This window comes from Chelonoidis abingdonii, chromosome 5 (genome assembly GCF_003597395.2).
Source record: "Chelonoidis abingdonii isolate Lonesome George chromosome 5, CheloAbing_2.0, whole genome shotgun sequence".
NCBI lineage: Eukaryota > Metazoa > Chordata > Testudines > Testudinidae > Chelonoidis > Chelonoidis abingdonii.
In genome coordinates, this window is record NC_133773.1 from 143,938,626 (window position 1) to 143,954,626 (window position 16,001).

Consider the following 16,001-nt stretch of genomic DNA (forward strand, 5'->3'; position numbering starts at 1 on the left):
TCCAGCCTTCGATTAGCCAGAACAGAGAGTTAAAGAGCAAGGAAATAATATAAAAACAAGCATCACAAAAGGGTTTAAGCAGAGGAACATTTGGTAATTAACTTTTACAGACACAGACACAGCCCTGGAACTCCAAACGGCAGCATGTGAGACTCAGGCCATCCCTTTGCCTTCTCCGTGCCTCAGTTTCCCCATCAATTACATGACACGAATAACATTTCCCGCCCCTGCCAGGGCAGGCAAGCCATTATGCAATTTCATGTGTGAAGGCCTCAATCCCGTGACTGGATCCATAGAGCAGCCCCTGGAATGGAGCCCTATGGCAGCCCCTTGATTTTGTGCTCGTGCCATGAAGAGTTACCATTCTTACCTGTATTACAGCAGGAGCTAGAGGCTCCGACAGAGCACCAGGTCCCATTGTGCCAGGCGCTGTACAGACACAAAGCAAACAACAGCACCTGCCCCAAAGAACTTGCCATGGAAATAGTGGAGAGGGACGAGGTTTGGGAGGGGAAATCGAGGCACAGCGAGGGGGTGCTGTGACCTGCCCACAGCCATGCAGCCGCTCGGCGCCGAGCTGGGAATTGAACTCAGGGTCGTCTGTCCATTAGCCAGCACTGCTGCTATCCATGAACTCGTGGATGGCGTGTTACAGAGCCGGGCCCTACACGTTTCACGCTGGCTCTCTGAGGCCCCCAGCAGAATAGGTCATTGCCTCAGGAAAGAGAGCAGAGATCGGCGATTGCTCACCCACTGGAAGGGAATGAGAGAGGTAGCCCCCCCCGCCGTCACAGGACAGCTACACTAGGGCTGCCGCAGCTTGTCTCAGGCACATTTAAAGGGCTGGCCCCAGGAAGGCATGCTGGGAAAAAATCAGACTCGGCAGTAAGCCAGCTCAGTAGGTCCAAGTTCCCATGCAGGTGTGTGAGATCTAGCACACCCCACTGGTAGGAGGAACTGAGACAGACCCACCATTCAGTGCCTCACAGAACTGGACTTATTCGAAGCATCCCTCCAGCTCCCCCGCCCCTCCCAAAGGCTGGGCCTCTGCTGCCGGGGGGGAAGCGAGAAGGCATGCAGCCCCCACTCTGTGCACAGTGGAAGATCTATGGGCACAGCCTTCCCCACCCCCTGGGCGCCCGCAGCTGTACCCATGTTCTGCACAGGATGCACCATTGGCAGGGGCCGGGCTGCCCAGGGAGGCAAAAGGGGCGTTTGCCTTGGGCCCGCAAACCCAACGGTCGCTTCTCACTGAAGTTCGGCTCAGCAGCCTCTGTCATGACGCGGGGCTACCAGGCCAAACCTGAGTGACGCTGGGCCCCATAGAGAGAAAGCGGTAGTTGTGTGTACCACGTGAACCATTTCCAGGGGCTGTCCTGAATGGCTTCTCCCCCCAGCCTGGGCTCTGCCAGGGTTTGAAGAGCATCAATTAGGTCAAGCTTCTCTGAGGTAACGTTGCCCTAGATCTGCTCTCCCGGCCTCCTCCCCAGCCACACCACCACTGCTGGCAACTGTGCGTTCAGAGGGGTTGTACTAGACAATCGCCACTCCCACCTCCAACCCCGTCTCTGTCTCCTCTCCCTCTCCACACACTGTCTCTGTGCAGTTCACACGTGTCAGCAGCCTTGCACGTACCCTCCGGAAGTGAGCAACAAGGGCACGGAAGGGGCATCAAATATCAGATGCATTTTGTGTGCGTGTCGGGGGCAGGGTGGAGGAAGGAACAATAAACCCACTCAGGCTGTGCACTTCGGACAATAAAACACACCGGGAACCAGAAAGTTTCATAGAGTTTCATTTGTAACCACGGTGAAATCTGCAATATTGCATCTAAGGCATAACAGGTGATACATACACATTCTGGCTCCCTCCCTTTCAACCCGCATCGAACAGCAGCACGACCCAGGAGATGCTCTGCATAAATTCTCATCTGTTTTGGTGATGGGACGGGATGCAGCATAAATACAAAGTGCAATAGGCAGACAGACAGGTGCACGTGCTTCTTTGTGCTGCGACATGAAATTAACGTTCATTTGATCTTTCTTCTTTCACGATTTAGGACCCATTTTGCCTGATTAAGTCTGTGGGAGCAGCAAACTCTTCTGAGAGGAAAATCTGGCCCTATGGTTTGAACTAGGAAAAGTGAAGAGTATTATATGGGGATAAATTTGTTCATCTCTAAGGTGCCACAAGTACTCCTGCTCCTTATATGGGGATGAAATTAAAGCAATACCATCCATGTAATGCTCTATTTGGATGCCCAGGACTCTGAAATCAGTACCCTTTATTAATGTTCTTTCACCTCCACTGAACAGCCACCCTGGGTTATTATGGTAGGATTGTTTGTAAGTGCTGGAGAAACCAGGGCTGTTTAGCAGTGCAAGACAGCTTGTGAGAGTGGAGCTGTAAATGTGGGTTTGCTATGGTAGGGTTGCTTGTCAGTGCTGGGTGCACATCGTGGTTGTTGGTTTAGGGTTGCTAATAAGCATCTGGCTGCACGCATTGGTTTGTTATGGCAGGGTGGTTTATCCTTGCTGGGTTGCTGGCGCTGAGGTTTTCTTTCTGAGAGGGTTGGAGGTTATATAGCAATGTGCTGGGATAAAGACTTTCATGGACTCTGCAAGCAGATGCAAGAAGAAAAGGGAAGTGGAATTTTCTGCCTGATTCCCAACTGCAGCTTTGATGGTGCCTCTTTGCAATCAGTGCAGAGTAAGAAGATCCTGCAGCCAGCAGAAGGCACAGAACACAATACGTTGACACAGACTGGGTATGGAGGAAGGAATAAATGAGACACCCATATCAGCACAGGTTCATTTGCAAAACATACGGCGCCAACACAGATGTGAAAAGGACATGAAATACTGGGTGCAAATAACACAGGGGTTTGGCAATACACTTCTCTTTCTTAGCCCAACCTTCTTCATGGGGAAAGCCTGGACTCTAGTTTAACCCAGCTTCCACTAAATCGCAGCAGTCTGATGACTACAAACAAACATGGACGCAGTTTCTGACCTGAAATGCCTGTCAGTGGGGCTGGGGCGGTTTGGGGACCGGAATGGCAACCATATAACTGCACCTGGCATTGGACTCTGTCGGTAGACAGGATACTGGACTAGATGGACCTTTGGTCTGACTCAGTCTGGCCCTTCTCATGGTTAGGACGAAACTCCCCCATCAGCAGGCTACTCCATCACTGACTTTGACAGAGTTGCTTGCAGCAGTTGGGGCTGGCCACTGTTGAAGAGGTGATATTGGGATAGATGGATTCTTGATCTGAGCCAGCCTGGTGATTTCTTTTCAGAGCTGTGTATGTTCTTCAGGGCAGGGGCTGTTGTCTCTTGCGATTGCAAAGGGACTGGCATGTTCTGGTGCTAGCGCAATAATTAATAACAACGTATAAAGGATTTAGGGCTCATTTCCTCTCCTCTCGATCCAGCAAAGCACTTAATCATGCACTTCTTCGGGGCTTCCATTTAAACATAGGCTTAAGCACCGGGCTCGATGGGGACCACAGGGTCACCTTTCATTGCGCACTGTGCAAAACACATAGTGGTTCAGATACTTACTGAAACCGACCTACTGGACCAAACTCTCATCCCACTGGAGTCAATGAGAAAGCTTCCATTTATTTCAGTGGGGCTAGGATTGAGCCCACAGACAACAGGAATAGTGGAATAACCTTATCAGAAAGTAGAGTGACCAGATGTCCCAATTTTTATAGGGACAGTCCTGATTTTTGGGTCTTTTTCTTATATAGGCTCCTATTACTCCCAACCCTCGTCCCGATTTTTCACACTTGCTGTCTGGTCACCCTATCAGAAAGGGACATTGGTCTTTGCCTTTCATGTCCTTATTTTGGAAAGCGCTCACTTACTGGGGCAATGGACACAGGACAACAACCTCAATAGACCAGGTCCATCTAGTCTAGGATACTGCCTCCAAGAGTGGCCAAGGCTAGAAGCTTTAGAAAAAGACATAAAACCCTTTTAATCCAGCTAGCTATACTGGGGGGAAATTAATTCCTGAGCCCAGTTAGTGATCATATTTTGCCCTGAAGTATGAGGATGGGCAACAAAAGGAAATGCAAATGCTGCTCTCATACAGAGAAATATGCATGTCCAAATACTACAATCCTTACTCGGGCACAACTGCCACTTACTTCAGTGGAATTTGGACTGATTAGGAACCACAGAATTTGGCTCCCAATTCTTTAAAAAAGAGAGAGAGAAAAAAGAAAAAAAAAGCGCATTAGGCTATGTCCCTCAATAATATCATGTGGCAGTGAGTTCCACAGGTCAGATAGTGAGTGTGTTTTAAATTATTGCCTTTTATCACCAAATCCTAATTTAGCAGTTGAGGGACATTAAACTGATTGTAATGTTGTATATTTCATTAGTGTTGCCATCATTTAATTTAACATTGCATTTGGAGTGACATGTTTCTTCAGGGGAGGAGAGGGAACGGGAAACTAACATTGCATTGTCTGGCTCATGTGCTTATTCCTTCAGTATGAATTCACTCTGTTTCCCTTTAACGTGTCTGCATACTGTGATGAGGAGAGTATCTGGTTAGGGGATGCGTATGAAAATGAAGAGTGCTATAGAAAGAAATCCTTGTAGCCCTTCTGAAAGCAGAACCCCTGCTGAAGGGTGAGGGAGGTTTGTTCCAGAAATTACAATCAAATCCTGCCTTGCATTTGGTTATTCTAAATTCGAATCCTATTCTTCTTCACAGTCTGCTCCTGCAGTCCCTATGTAGGCAAAGATCACACTCAGTGACCTCAGCAGGAGCAACAGGTGCATTGTAACTCACCTTACACTACACAACGCTTTTCATCTTCGATATGCTTTATATACGAGCTAATTCATCTACATTGCACAGAGGGCGAAACTAAGGCAGAGAGACTTATGCAAGGCCACGGAGAAAGGTGTGACTGGAACTCAAGAGCACTTGTCTTGTAGGCCATTATGTGGACCACATTTCCTTTGCTAAGGACTGCATGACCAGTCATCTACACTGTCTCCGCAAAGCCTCGCAGTCTAACTGTGCCCTACCAAACAAGGCCTTTTCTCAGCGGTGCATTGATATTCAAGCTTTACAGAATGCAGCATATAAAACAAGGGTAAAATAACAAATATTCCAAAGTGGTATCGGTTACACGCTGCTTCTGAAAGGTTATGGTGCATACGTCATCATTGCAAAGTTATAGCTGCTTTTTGGCAACAGTCTAGCATCCAAGAGCGTATGTTTCTTTTCCGTCTCTGTACTGCAACGCAGGCTGACGGGGAGTGGTCACTGATGTCAAACGGTGCCGTGCAGTATCCCAGGATGTACTAGATGCTCTGGCATGCGCCAGTGCTGGTTCAGCTGAAAGGTTTGACCAGTTTCATAGCAGCGTAGTTCTAAGGAAGGGAAGGAAATGACAGGAGGGAAAGAATGGACATAAAGCAGATACAATATAACGGCACATATATGTTAAAATGTTCTTCCTTTACATTGCTGCACAGTCCCAGCTTCATGGCAGAAACCGGTATAGAACTCACATCCTCAGTCTGCTAAAAGACAGGTCTATTACCTGTGAGCTAAAAGGGACTCACCTCTGGTTAGCAGCAGTACAGGGCCTATGATACACAGACAAGTGCTTCTGATTCCATCCAGTAGAGACCAGACGTGTCCATACTCATTAGTCACTAAACCATCGTAGTAACTCTCCAATTCTGTTTTCTCTTTCCATCTTATTTTTAAGATATCCAAAGTCACACCTCTTCCCACACAAGTGTGTGCAGGGTGCTGCTGCCTGTCTCCTCCCATCAGCCCTGTCCTCAAACAGCCCCATCACCAGCCTCCTTGCTGCAACTGAGTTTTTAAACCCTTCACTGACTTCCTCCAATCACTCTTTCTAGTCCCACTGGCCCCTTAGCACCTGCTCCCTCTCTGTGCTCTTGTCCAATCTCATTGCCATGGATGCAAGAACCTTCTTCTCTGGAGATCCTGCCCTCTAGAACAGACTCCCTGTATTGCTTCGACCTCCGCTGAAAGCTTCCCCTCTCTCACTTCCTTGTGTGTTCCTCTTAGTGCATTTCCCCTCTGTTATTGGCCTCATGGGGCAATGTGGCATGCCCCGCAATGCACACCGCCATACATTGTCCCTTTACGGTTTCCGTGATTTCGACCACTTTCTGAGAACCTTGGCAATTATGTACACTGCAAAGTGTCTCGGGACACAGATTGCATGGAAGGCACTATACAGAATAAAGCCAGGGCATGTCACAGTCTACTGTAGGCAGAATGTCCCGCTTTAAAAAGGAGATGATAGTAACATGCTGGTTATCAAGATCTAATAGAAATATGTTAATAGGCACGTGTATATCATTTGGAAAGAGCTATATTTAAACTAGCTTTGATTCACACACACATGCCCCCCCCCCCCAGCCAAATTGGAAGTTTCTTCCAAATACACTGAATTTAATTGGCACAGGATGTTCTAGCTTAGAATCATAGGACAGGAAGGGACTTCGAGAGGTCATCTAGCCCAGTCCCCTGCAGTCAAGGCAGGACTAAGTACTATCTAGACCATCCCTGACAGGTGCTTGTCTAACCTGCTCTTTAAAATCTCCAGTGATGGAGATTCCACAACCTCCCTAGGTAATTTTGTCCAGTGCTTAACCACCCTGACAGTTAGGACGTTTTTTCTAATGTCCAACCTAAACCTTCCTTGCTGCAATTTAAGCCCATTGCTTCTTGTCCTATCCTCAGAAGTTAAAGAGAACAAGTTTTCTCCCTCCTATAATCATAGAAGATTAGGGTTAGAAGAGACCGCAAGAGGCCATCTAGTGTAGTCCAATCCCCTGCTCAAAGCAGGACCAACACCAACTAAATCACTCCTCCTTGTAACAACTTTTTATGTACTTGAAAACTGTTATCATGTCCCTTCTCAGTCTTCTCGTCTCCAGACTAAACAAACCCAATTTTTTCAATCTTCCCTCCTCGGTCATGTTTTCTAGACCTTTCACCATTTCTGTTACAAATACGGTGCCCAGAACTGGACACAACACTCCAGGTGAGGCCTTATGGGCATGGTGTAGAGCAGAAGAATTACTTCTCGTGTCTCGCTTATAACACTCCTGCTCCGCAAGGAGTCATTCTGTTGTTTTTAAAAAACAAAAACTAAAAGCACATTACAAGCAAGCTCTTTTGAAAAGCACAAGTAAAGTTTGACCAAAGGCATCATGATAAATTACAACGCATAGAGGATTAGGAGGCTGTTTGCCAATTGAGCGTCACTAATAATGCCATAAATCAGGAGAGCAAAACTGGGGCTGCTTACCAGAAGTCATTAGAAAAGCCTCCAGTGGAATAGAACTTTCTAATTAATTATACATCATTTGTCTTTCCGAGTCTGTCCTCCAGAATAGTATTATTTTTATGATTTGACTGGTTTCATTCTGGAGGTGAGCAGATTTCCTGTCCAGCTATGAATTTCTATTAACAAAGTGCTGAAAGCCAACTAGGATTATCAATCAGTGCAGAAAGCAAGCTGTAATTAGAATTAATGGCAATGGAAGCAAAGCTGAGCTTGCACAGCACAAATAAGAGCTTGAAAGAGGAGTAAACAGCTGTGTGAAAAACAGAGCAGAATCCAGCTGGAAGAAGTGTTACATTTTTCTATTTTGGTTGCGGCTAAAATCTTGACAATAAGCACTTTGTCAGGTAGATAACTTTACCGGGGTATTCCCTACATTTCATAGATTCAGAAGGCCTCTAGTCTGAACTTCTGCCTAACAAAGACTGGAGAATTTCATCCAGTGACGTGCATAGTGGAAGGCAATATCCGTCCTTATTAAGTCAAGTTCAAATGGAAAGCCCAGTTAGGTCAAAGGGGGTCTTTCCATTGACTTCAGTGCACACTGGATCAAGCCCTAAGTGAGAGGTATCAAGCCTGACAACCGGTGGTGGAACTAGAGCATATCTTTTAGAAAGCCATCCAATCTCAATTTAGAGAATTCAAGAGATGATGAATTTACCACAGCTCTTGGTAAGTTTTTCCAGTAGTTAATTACACTTGCTGTTAAAAATAGCATCATAAATCCCTTTGGAATTTTTCTAAGTTCAGCTTCCAGCCCCTGGATTTTATTATGCTTTAGCCTGCTGATTAAAGATGCCCCTGATGGCAGACTAGGTAGAGGGTATATAGGAGGATAGGAAATTTCCAGGGCACATCACCATCAGAGTCCTTATGTGCAGAGGTAATGGTAAAGATTATAAGTGGCAACCACTGTGTAAGTAAAGTTAGTTCAGGTTGTGAAGTAATCCGGCTATGTGGAATAGACTCCACTGTATTCAGGAACCTCAGACTATCAGCTTTTCAATATTTTGTTTCCATTTTTGCAAAACCTGACAAATTTTAGAGACAACCCGCCAAACCTTGCAGCTTTCAGGATGTTTTTCGAGTGGAAATGGTTTCATCGTCAATTGAAAAACATCAATTTCCAATCATCTGCCAAAGTTCAACATTTCTGTAGCAAAGCCCACAAAAATGGGATTTTGGTACATCTCCATGGGAAAATGTGGTATATGGCAAAAAAAATCATGAAAAAAAGCAATGGATTCACAAAACAGCATGGAATGGAAGTGCAAACAGGGTTTTCTTTTTTAAAATATTGCCAAAAAATATTGTTTCTGCTGTTTGCAGAAAGCCTTGGTGGGAAGAAGGACATTCTTGTGAGTAAGTCTTGAGGTTAGGCCTGAGGAGATCTTTGTTCTATCCTCAGATCTATCACAGACTTGCTTTATGACTTTGGAAAAGTCACTTAGCCCCTGAATCGGCTAAACATGTGCTTAAATCCACCCCTAAGTCTTTAGGTGCTCTGCTCATCTGCGGCCTTCTCAATTCTCTCCTCTGTACAATGAGTAAAACACCTCCCCAAGCTCACAGTTCAGTTGTGGAGCTAAATTCACTGATGCTTCTAAAATGAGCTGAGGATGAACCCAATTAAATCAACTGTAAATCTCCCCTTGACTTAAATGGGGGTGCAGAATCAAACTGTGAGAGCCACGGATGGCAGGAACTATGCCAGGGCAAAGTCCTATTGCAGAAAGCCCATGGCTTGGACCTACGGATTGGCCATTTGCTCTTGGAATGGCTGATGACAATGGCTGCCAGAAGCTGGCATTATTACATTGGGCATGGAAGCCAATTCATGAGTCAGCTGGTTTGTTTCTGTTTCTTGACAGGTTCCTTTCTGACTGAAATTCAAGGCTCTTCAAGCTGTCATGGGATAAGAGGGAAGGTCCTCTCATGGACTGGTAACTGGTTAAAAGATAGGAAACAAAGGCTAGGAATAAATAGTCAGTTTTCAGAATGGAGAGAGGTAAATAGTAGTGTCCCCAAGGGATCTGGAGGGACATTCAACATATTCATAAATGATCTGTGCAGAGTCCTACACTTAGGAACGAAGAATCCCATGCCCCGCTACAAGCTGGGGACCAACAGGCTAAGCAGCAGTTCTGCAGAAAAGGACCTGGGGATTACAGTGGACGAGAAGCTGCATATGAGTCAGCAGTGTGCCCTTGTTGCCAAGAAGGCCAACGGCATATTGGGCTACATTAATAGGGGCGTTGCCAGCAGATCAAGGGAAGTGATTATTCCCCTCTATTCGGCACTGGTGAGGCCACACATGAAGTACTGCATCCAGTTTTGGTCCCCCCACTACAGAAGGGCTGTGGACAAATTGGAGAGAGTCCAGCGGAGGACAATGAAATTGATTAGGGGGCTGGGGCACATGACTTATGAGGAGAGGCTGAGGGAACTGGTCTTATTTAGTCTGCAGAAGAGAAGAGTGAAGGGGGGATTTGAAGCACCTTCAACTACCTGAAGGGGTCTAAAGAGGATGGAGCAAAGCTGTTCTCAGTGTGGCAGATGACGAAACAAGGAGCCATGGTCAAGTTGCTGGGGGAGGTCTAGGTGGGTATTAGGAATACTATTTACTAGGAGGGTGGTGAAGCACTGGAATGGGTTACCTAGTGAGGTGGTGGAATCTCCATCCTAGAGGTTTTAAGGCCCAGCTTGACAAAGCCCTGGTTGGGATGATCATTGGTTGGTCCTGTTTGAGCAGGGGGTTGGACTAGATGACTACAGGTCTCCTCAACCCTAATTTCTATGATCTATGATCTGGAAAAAGGGGAAACAGTGAGGTGGAAATTTGCAGATGATACAAAACACTCAAGATAGCTAAGTCCAGGCAGACTGTAAGAGCTACAAAAGGATCTCAAACTGGGTGACTGGGCAACAAAGGCAGATGGAGTCAGTGTTGATAAATAAAGTGATGCACATTGAAAACATAATCCAACTGTACATATAAAAATGGGTTAAATAGCTGTTACCACTCAAGAAAGACCTGAGTCATTGTGGTAGTTCCTGAGACATCCATCAGTTTGCAGCAGCAGTCAAAAAAGGAACAGAATGTTGGAAATCATAAGAAAGGATAGATAATAAGACAGAAAATATTATGTTGCCTCCATAAAATCATGGTACGCCCAATCTCAAAAGATATATTGGAATGGAAAGGTTCAAAAAGGGCAACAAAATGATTAGGGGTAGGAACAGCTTTCATATGAGGAGAAATTAATAAGACTGGACTTTTAGCTTGGAAAAGAGTGACTAAGGGGAATATGATAGAGTCTATAAATAGACTGGTGTGGAGAATAAAATACTCCTTCTCATAAACCAAGACTAGGGTCACCAATGAAATAAATATGTAGCAGGTTTAAACAAAAAAGGAAGTATTTTCACACAACGTGCAGTCAGTCTGTAGAAATCCTTGCCAAAGGATGTTGTGAGGCCAAAACTAGAACATGTTCAAAAAGAACTAGATATTCTGAGAGGTCCACAATAGCTATTAGCCAGGATGGGCAGGAATGGTGTCCCTACCCTCTGTTTGCCAGAAGCTGGGAATGGGTGACAGGGGATGAATCACTTGATGATTACCTGTTCTGTTCATTCCCTCTGGGTCACCTGGCATTGGTCACTGTCAGAAGACAGGATACAGGGTTAGATGGATCTTTGGTCTGATGCTGTATGGCCACTCTTACGTTCTTATATTCTATTCACAGTAAGCCTTAGCTCTGGCACTGTCAAGTCCCCAAGAGTCTCTGGTGGAAATGCACCCCAGGTAAGGAGATGGAAACAGGTTCCACACACCTCAAGATCTGGGACCTTTGACAACACTGTTCTGGACAGTACAAAGCAAGGAGGGCTCTGTACTCATAGGCCCATCTATGGAAACACAATTCCTCCTTGGTAACATCCTGTGACACTAAATAACCTGGCCAAGTTTAGTGATGAGCACATGGTAGGAGGGTTGAGGGGGAAAAAAAGAACCAAGAAGCTGTGGATCACCCTGATGAACTGCCGAGGAAATACCCGTTTCAGTGACCAGCACAAAGGACCTCCAGCAAAAGAAGCGTGCTTTATTTGAGAAATGAACATACTACCAGAAGACGCTTCTACCCTTGGTAGGGATAATCGAGTCCACAAGCGTGCACCTCAGCTGCAAGAACACTGCTTGCTTGCAAAACTAAGTGCATGGGGCTTAGGGGCCCAGGAGGCAAAGTATTGTGCAAGGTGTTTGGTGTGACTCTACAACAAAGTCAGGGAGAAGAAAAGTGAGCAAAGCAGCACAGAGAAGATGTTGCCGGAGTTACCTTTGCTGAACTGACAGCATTCACTGAAGAGACAAGACTGAATGAAGCTTTGACTCCAGTCTTCAAACTAGCAGACTGTCCATGGCACTATAGCACTAGATTAGAACAGTTGTGAGTGGCTGGCTGGGAGCATTCACAGCACCTACCTAAAATCCTGTATCCTCTCACATATTCTAGGTGTCAAAGCACACAAAGGACATGATGTGCTGCTTGCCTTCAACAAGGGCATCAGACACACCCTCCGAAAAGCATGTGAGGAAGACTCTGACAACAGCAAAAATTATTCGAAGAGACATGTTTCAAATGAAATACAGTTTACTGTATTGTTTGACCCAGGATGCCAAGCAAGATCTGCACCTGAGTCACTGTTGGCACTGATGTCCATGATACTGCATGGCCCAAACATTAAAACTCAGAACAAATTTCCATTCATCCAACTACATTTATGTTGGCACACCTGGTGCTGTAGAACAGCAATATCCATTGCCATGAAGTACCACGACACAGCTTGAGAAAGATCTTTACCGGTCGACATTGGTTTGACATTTCATGCACAGGCACGAAAAAATGAGTTAGTGGATACCATCTTTAAATGTGGACTGTCCATCTCCTAAGACAGAGCATTAGCCATCTGTCCCAACATGGCAAACAGCGCATGCCAACACTATGATGATGAGAAATGTTGTCTGTTTTCCAAAGATTTGTGGTTGTCTGTTCACTGCTGTGGACGACATAGACCAGAATCTGAGCTCCACCACAGCAAAAAACTCCTTGCACAGAACGGGGATATCAGTTTTTCAGCATCCCAGTACTCAAGTGAAGGGAGTTGTCTGAGGGATTCCCAGCCTAAACCATGAGACTGCAGCATCAGTGAAGAAGACTATATCATCGACTCCTGAGTCTTACACAATTGTCTCTCCCTGTGCAGAGAAACCCACAGAGAGAGGATCAGCCCAAGAGGGGCGGAAGAATGGTTGGTTCAGCAGAGGAAAGAGAAGCTAGGATGCTCTAGTGAGAAGCCAGAAGCCTGCGAACCAAAGGGAGGTTGTGTTAAACCCAAGCTGTGGGGAAGTTGCACAAGGAGGGTTGGAGTTAGGAAGTGGCCAGGGAAACAGCAGGATACCAGAAGAAGCAGCCCTAACTGCTTAATACATGGTCCCTGAGCTGGAACCCAGAGTAGAGAGGGTAGGCCTGAGTTCCCCTAACAGCCCTGAGGAAGGGGCATACAAGCCCAATGGAAGAAATATTTAGCCTAGGGTGTGGCTGAAGACTGACCCCAAGGGACGGGACAAGGAATAACCCATAAGGAAGTCAAAAGTTCTTTTGTGCTGGGATATTTAGTGAACATTCAACTTGGACCTTTTTGTTAACCCGGAAGGGGACAGAATTTTTTGGGACCTGGCTGGATGGTCGAGCCATGGAAGAGCTGGTGAGAGGCAGACAGCCTGCAGGAGGCACCAGAGAGAGGGGTCCCTTGCAGAATCGCACCCTGACACAAGGGGGCACTGGGGGTTGTGAGGACACTATCTTACAGCGCCACAGTGTAGGAAAGATGTGGACAAACTGGAGGGAGTCCAGAGAAGAGCAACAGAAATGATTAAAGGCTTTAGAAAACCTGACCTATGAGGAAAGGTTTAAAAAATGGGCATGTTTAATCTTGGAAAAAGAAGACTGAGGGGGGACCTGATAGATAGTCTTCAAATATGTCAAAGGAGTTATAAAGAAAACTGTGATTGATTGTTCTCCATGTCCATGACAAGAAGTAATGGGCTTAATCTGAGGTTGTGGAATCCCCATCATTGGAGATTTTTAAGAACAGGTTAGACAACCAGCTGTCAGGGATGGTCTAGTTTTACTTGGTCCTGCCTCATCACCAGGGAACTGGATTAGACAACCTCCCAAGGTCCCTTCCAGTCCGACATTTCTACGATTCTATGAAAATCTTTAAGCTCTCTGCTGCTCTGGGGCCTTTAGCTCTCCGTGTCTCTGTTTTCAGCTTGCATCTTCTTCTCCCACCCTTTCTCTGCATAGATCAGCGGTTCTTTTCTGCAATGCGACTTCCCCGAGTTTCCCCTCCCATTTACCTGGAACACCCTCCCCCATTCTTCCATTACCAATGTAGGAAGGAAAAGCCGTCATAACCCACTGACACCTGCTCATGACTCCCAACTCGAGAACATATGATCCAGGGACTGTCTCTTACTGTCTATATATGCCACGCCTAGCATACTGGGCCCTGCTGTTGGCTGAAGCCTCTAGGGGCTACTGTAATCCAAATAATAATATAATGGATTGTCCTTTAATGTACACACTCTGAGTTGTACTCATGACTCTTGCCAAAGATCTGTATCTAGAGTGACCAGACGTCCCAACATTATCAGACCCTTCCCAGCACAAGAAGGCTAACGGCATTTTGGTCTATATAAGTAGGGGCATTGCCAGCAGATCGAGGGATGTGATCATTCCCCTCTATTCGACATTGGTGAGGCCTCATCTGGAGCACTGTGTCCAGTTTTGGGCCCCACACTACAAGAAGGATGTGGAAAAATTGGAAAGAGTCCAGCAGAGGCAACAAAAATATTAGGGGGCTGGAGCACATGACTTACGAGGAGAGGCTGAGGGAACTGGGATTGTTTAGTCTGCAGAAGAGAAGAATGAGGGGGGATTTCATAGCTGCTTTCAACTACCTGAAAGGGGGTTCCAAAGAGGAAGGATCTAGACTGTTCTCAGTGGTACCAGATGACAGAACAAGGAATAATGGTCTCAAGTTGCAGTGGGGAAGGTTTAGGTTGGATATCAGGAGAAACTTTTTCACTCAGAGAGTGGTGAAGCACTGGAATGGGTTCCCTAGGGAAGTCGTGGAATCTCCTTCCTTAGAAGTTTTTAAGGTCAGGCTTGACAAAGCCCTGGCTAGGATGATTTAGTTGGGAATTGGTCCTGCTTTGAGCAGGGGGTTGGACTAGATGACCTCCTGAGGTCCCTTCCAACCCTGATATTCTCTGATTCTATGATTAGGGACTTTTGTCTTATATATGCAACTATGTCCCGCCTCTGAAAGAAAGTGTCCCGATTTTTCACACTTGCTATCTGATCACCCTAGGGGTAACCCCAATACACAAACCATCCCCACTGTTCTAGCTTTAGTGCCAAAGGTTGGTATTTAAGAGAGCAGGAAAGGAACTAAATCTCTGAGTGGGATAGACAACCCAGTGACCCAAAAATCTGGGGGAAGCCATTTCAAATAAATGAAAACAGAAACATTCCATGAAACAGTCTAGCTTTCAAGAAAGATGACTAAGCCTGTCCAAAGTGAAATGAAATACAACAACAATTTGCTATGAACAGTCAGAGAAAAACACAAGCAATAATGAATGTAAATCAATATTTAGAGCTAAAGGATTTTTTTTCTCTCCACTTAGTTTTAGTACCATAATATCATAACAAATCCTAAACCACTGGAAACTTAAAAGAGACAGTAGGGCTAGAACAGAGATCCTCCTGCTTAGAAAGAACAGGCCCTGCTACTTGAGCTAAGGAAAATCTTCATTAATTGCTTGCAGTATAGGGCATATGAAACCCAACCAACCATTTCTGATTCTGTCTAGCAGGGGACGATGCTTTGCACTTGTATGATTATGTCTTTTTAAATAATATTTAGCAAATAACTGATCCTTTGTCAGATGAGGCAAGTATTATTGTCCTTTAGTAAAGATGGGGAACCGGAGATAAAGAGACATGTCCTGAGACCCAGGAACTCCAGAGCTGTAATCCCATCATATCTTTGTCCACCAGAACAATCTATTGTGCGTGATCTCAAATGGTTTGAAAGAGATTACAGTGCTTAGGAGACATTGAGCACTTTGCTTTATGGCTGCACATGAAGCAATCTGCAAATGCAGCCTCTGTCTTGGATAAAGTTATAAATTACCTCAAAAGAGTAGGGGGTAGGGAGGGTGGGGTTTATAGATGTACACAGCACAGAATTTGTTACGTGCTGGAAAGAAAGAGGTAGGTCATTTTTCTATCAGTCTGGGGAGGGGAGGAATGGGATCCAAAACACAGCATGAATTATTTCAGTGTTTTAAAAACAGGAGGATTTGAAACCCATCCCAAGTCCAAGCTGGAAGGCTGGAGGGTTGGTTATTTATTTATTTTGTTTTGCAAATGGAACTGAACGCAAGGCAGAAAAAGCCACTGTGCTGATTAATGAGGTGGGATCCTTTCCCCTCTGTTCCATACATTATATCAGCGGAACACTCCTTCCAAGCCCTGATAATGAGAGATTGGGCTGCTTGGAT

The 16,001-nt window shown here is 45.6% G+C and overlaps 1 protein-coding gene across 1 annotated transcript in view; it reads right to left on the reverse strand.

Annotated features, from left to right (window-relative positions):
• Positions 1 to 1,781: 1,781 nt before the first annotated feature.
• Positions 1,782 to 16,001, reverse strand: part of DYSF (dysferlin) — a 357,128-nt gene continuing 342,908 nt past the window's right edge. The window contains exon 58 of the mRNA XM_075066758.1: positions 1,782 to 5,402. Coding sequence (XP_074922859.1) covers positions 5,364 to 5,402 — 39 coding nt within the window. The 3' untranslated portion in view covers positions 1,782 to 5,363. The remainder of the gene's footprint in view (positions 5,403 to 16,001) is intronic.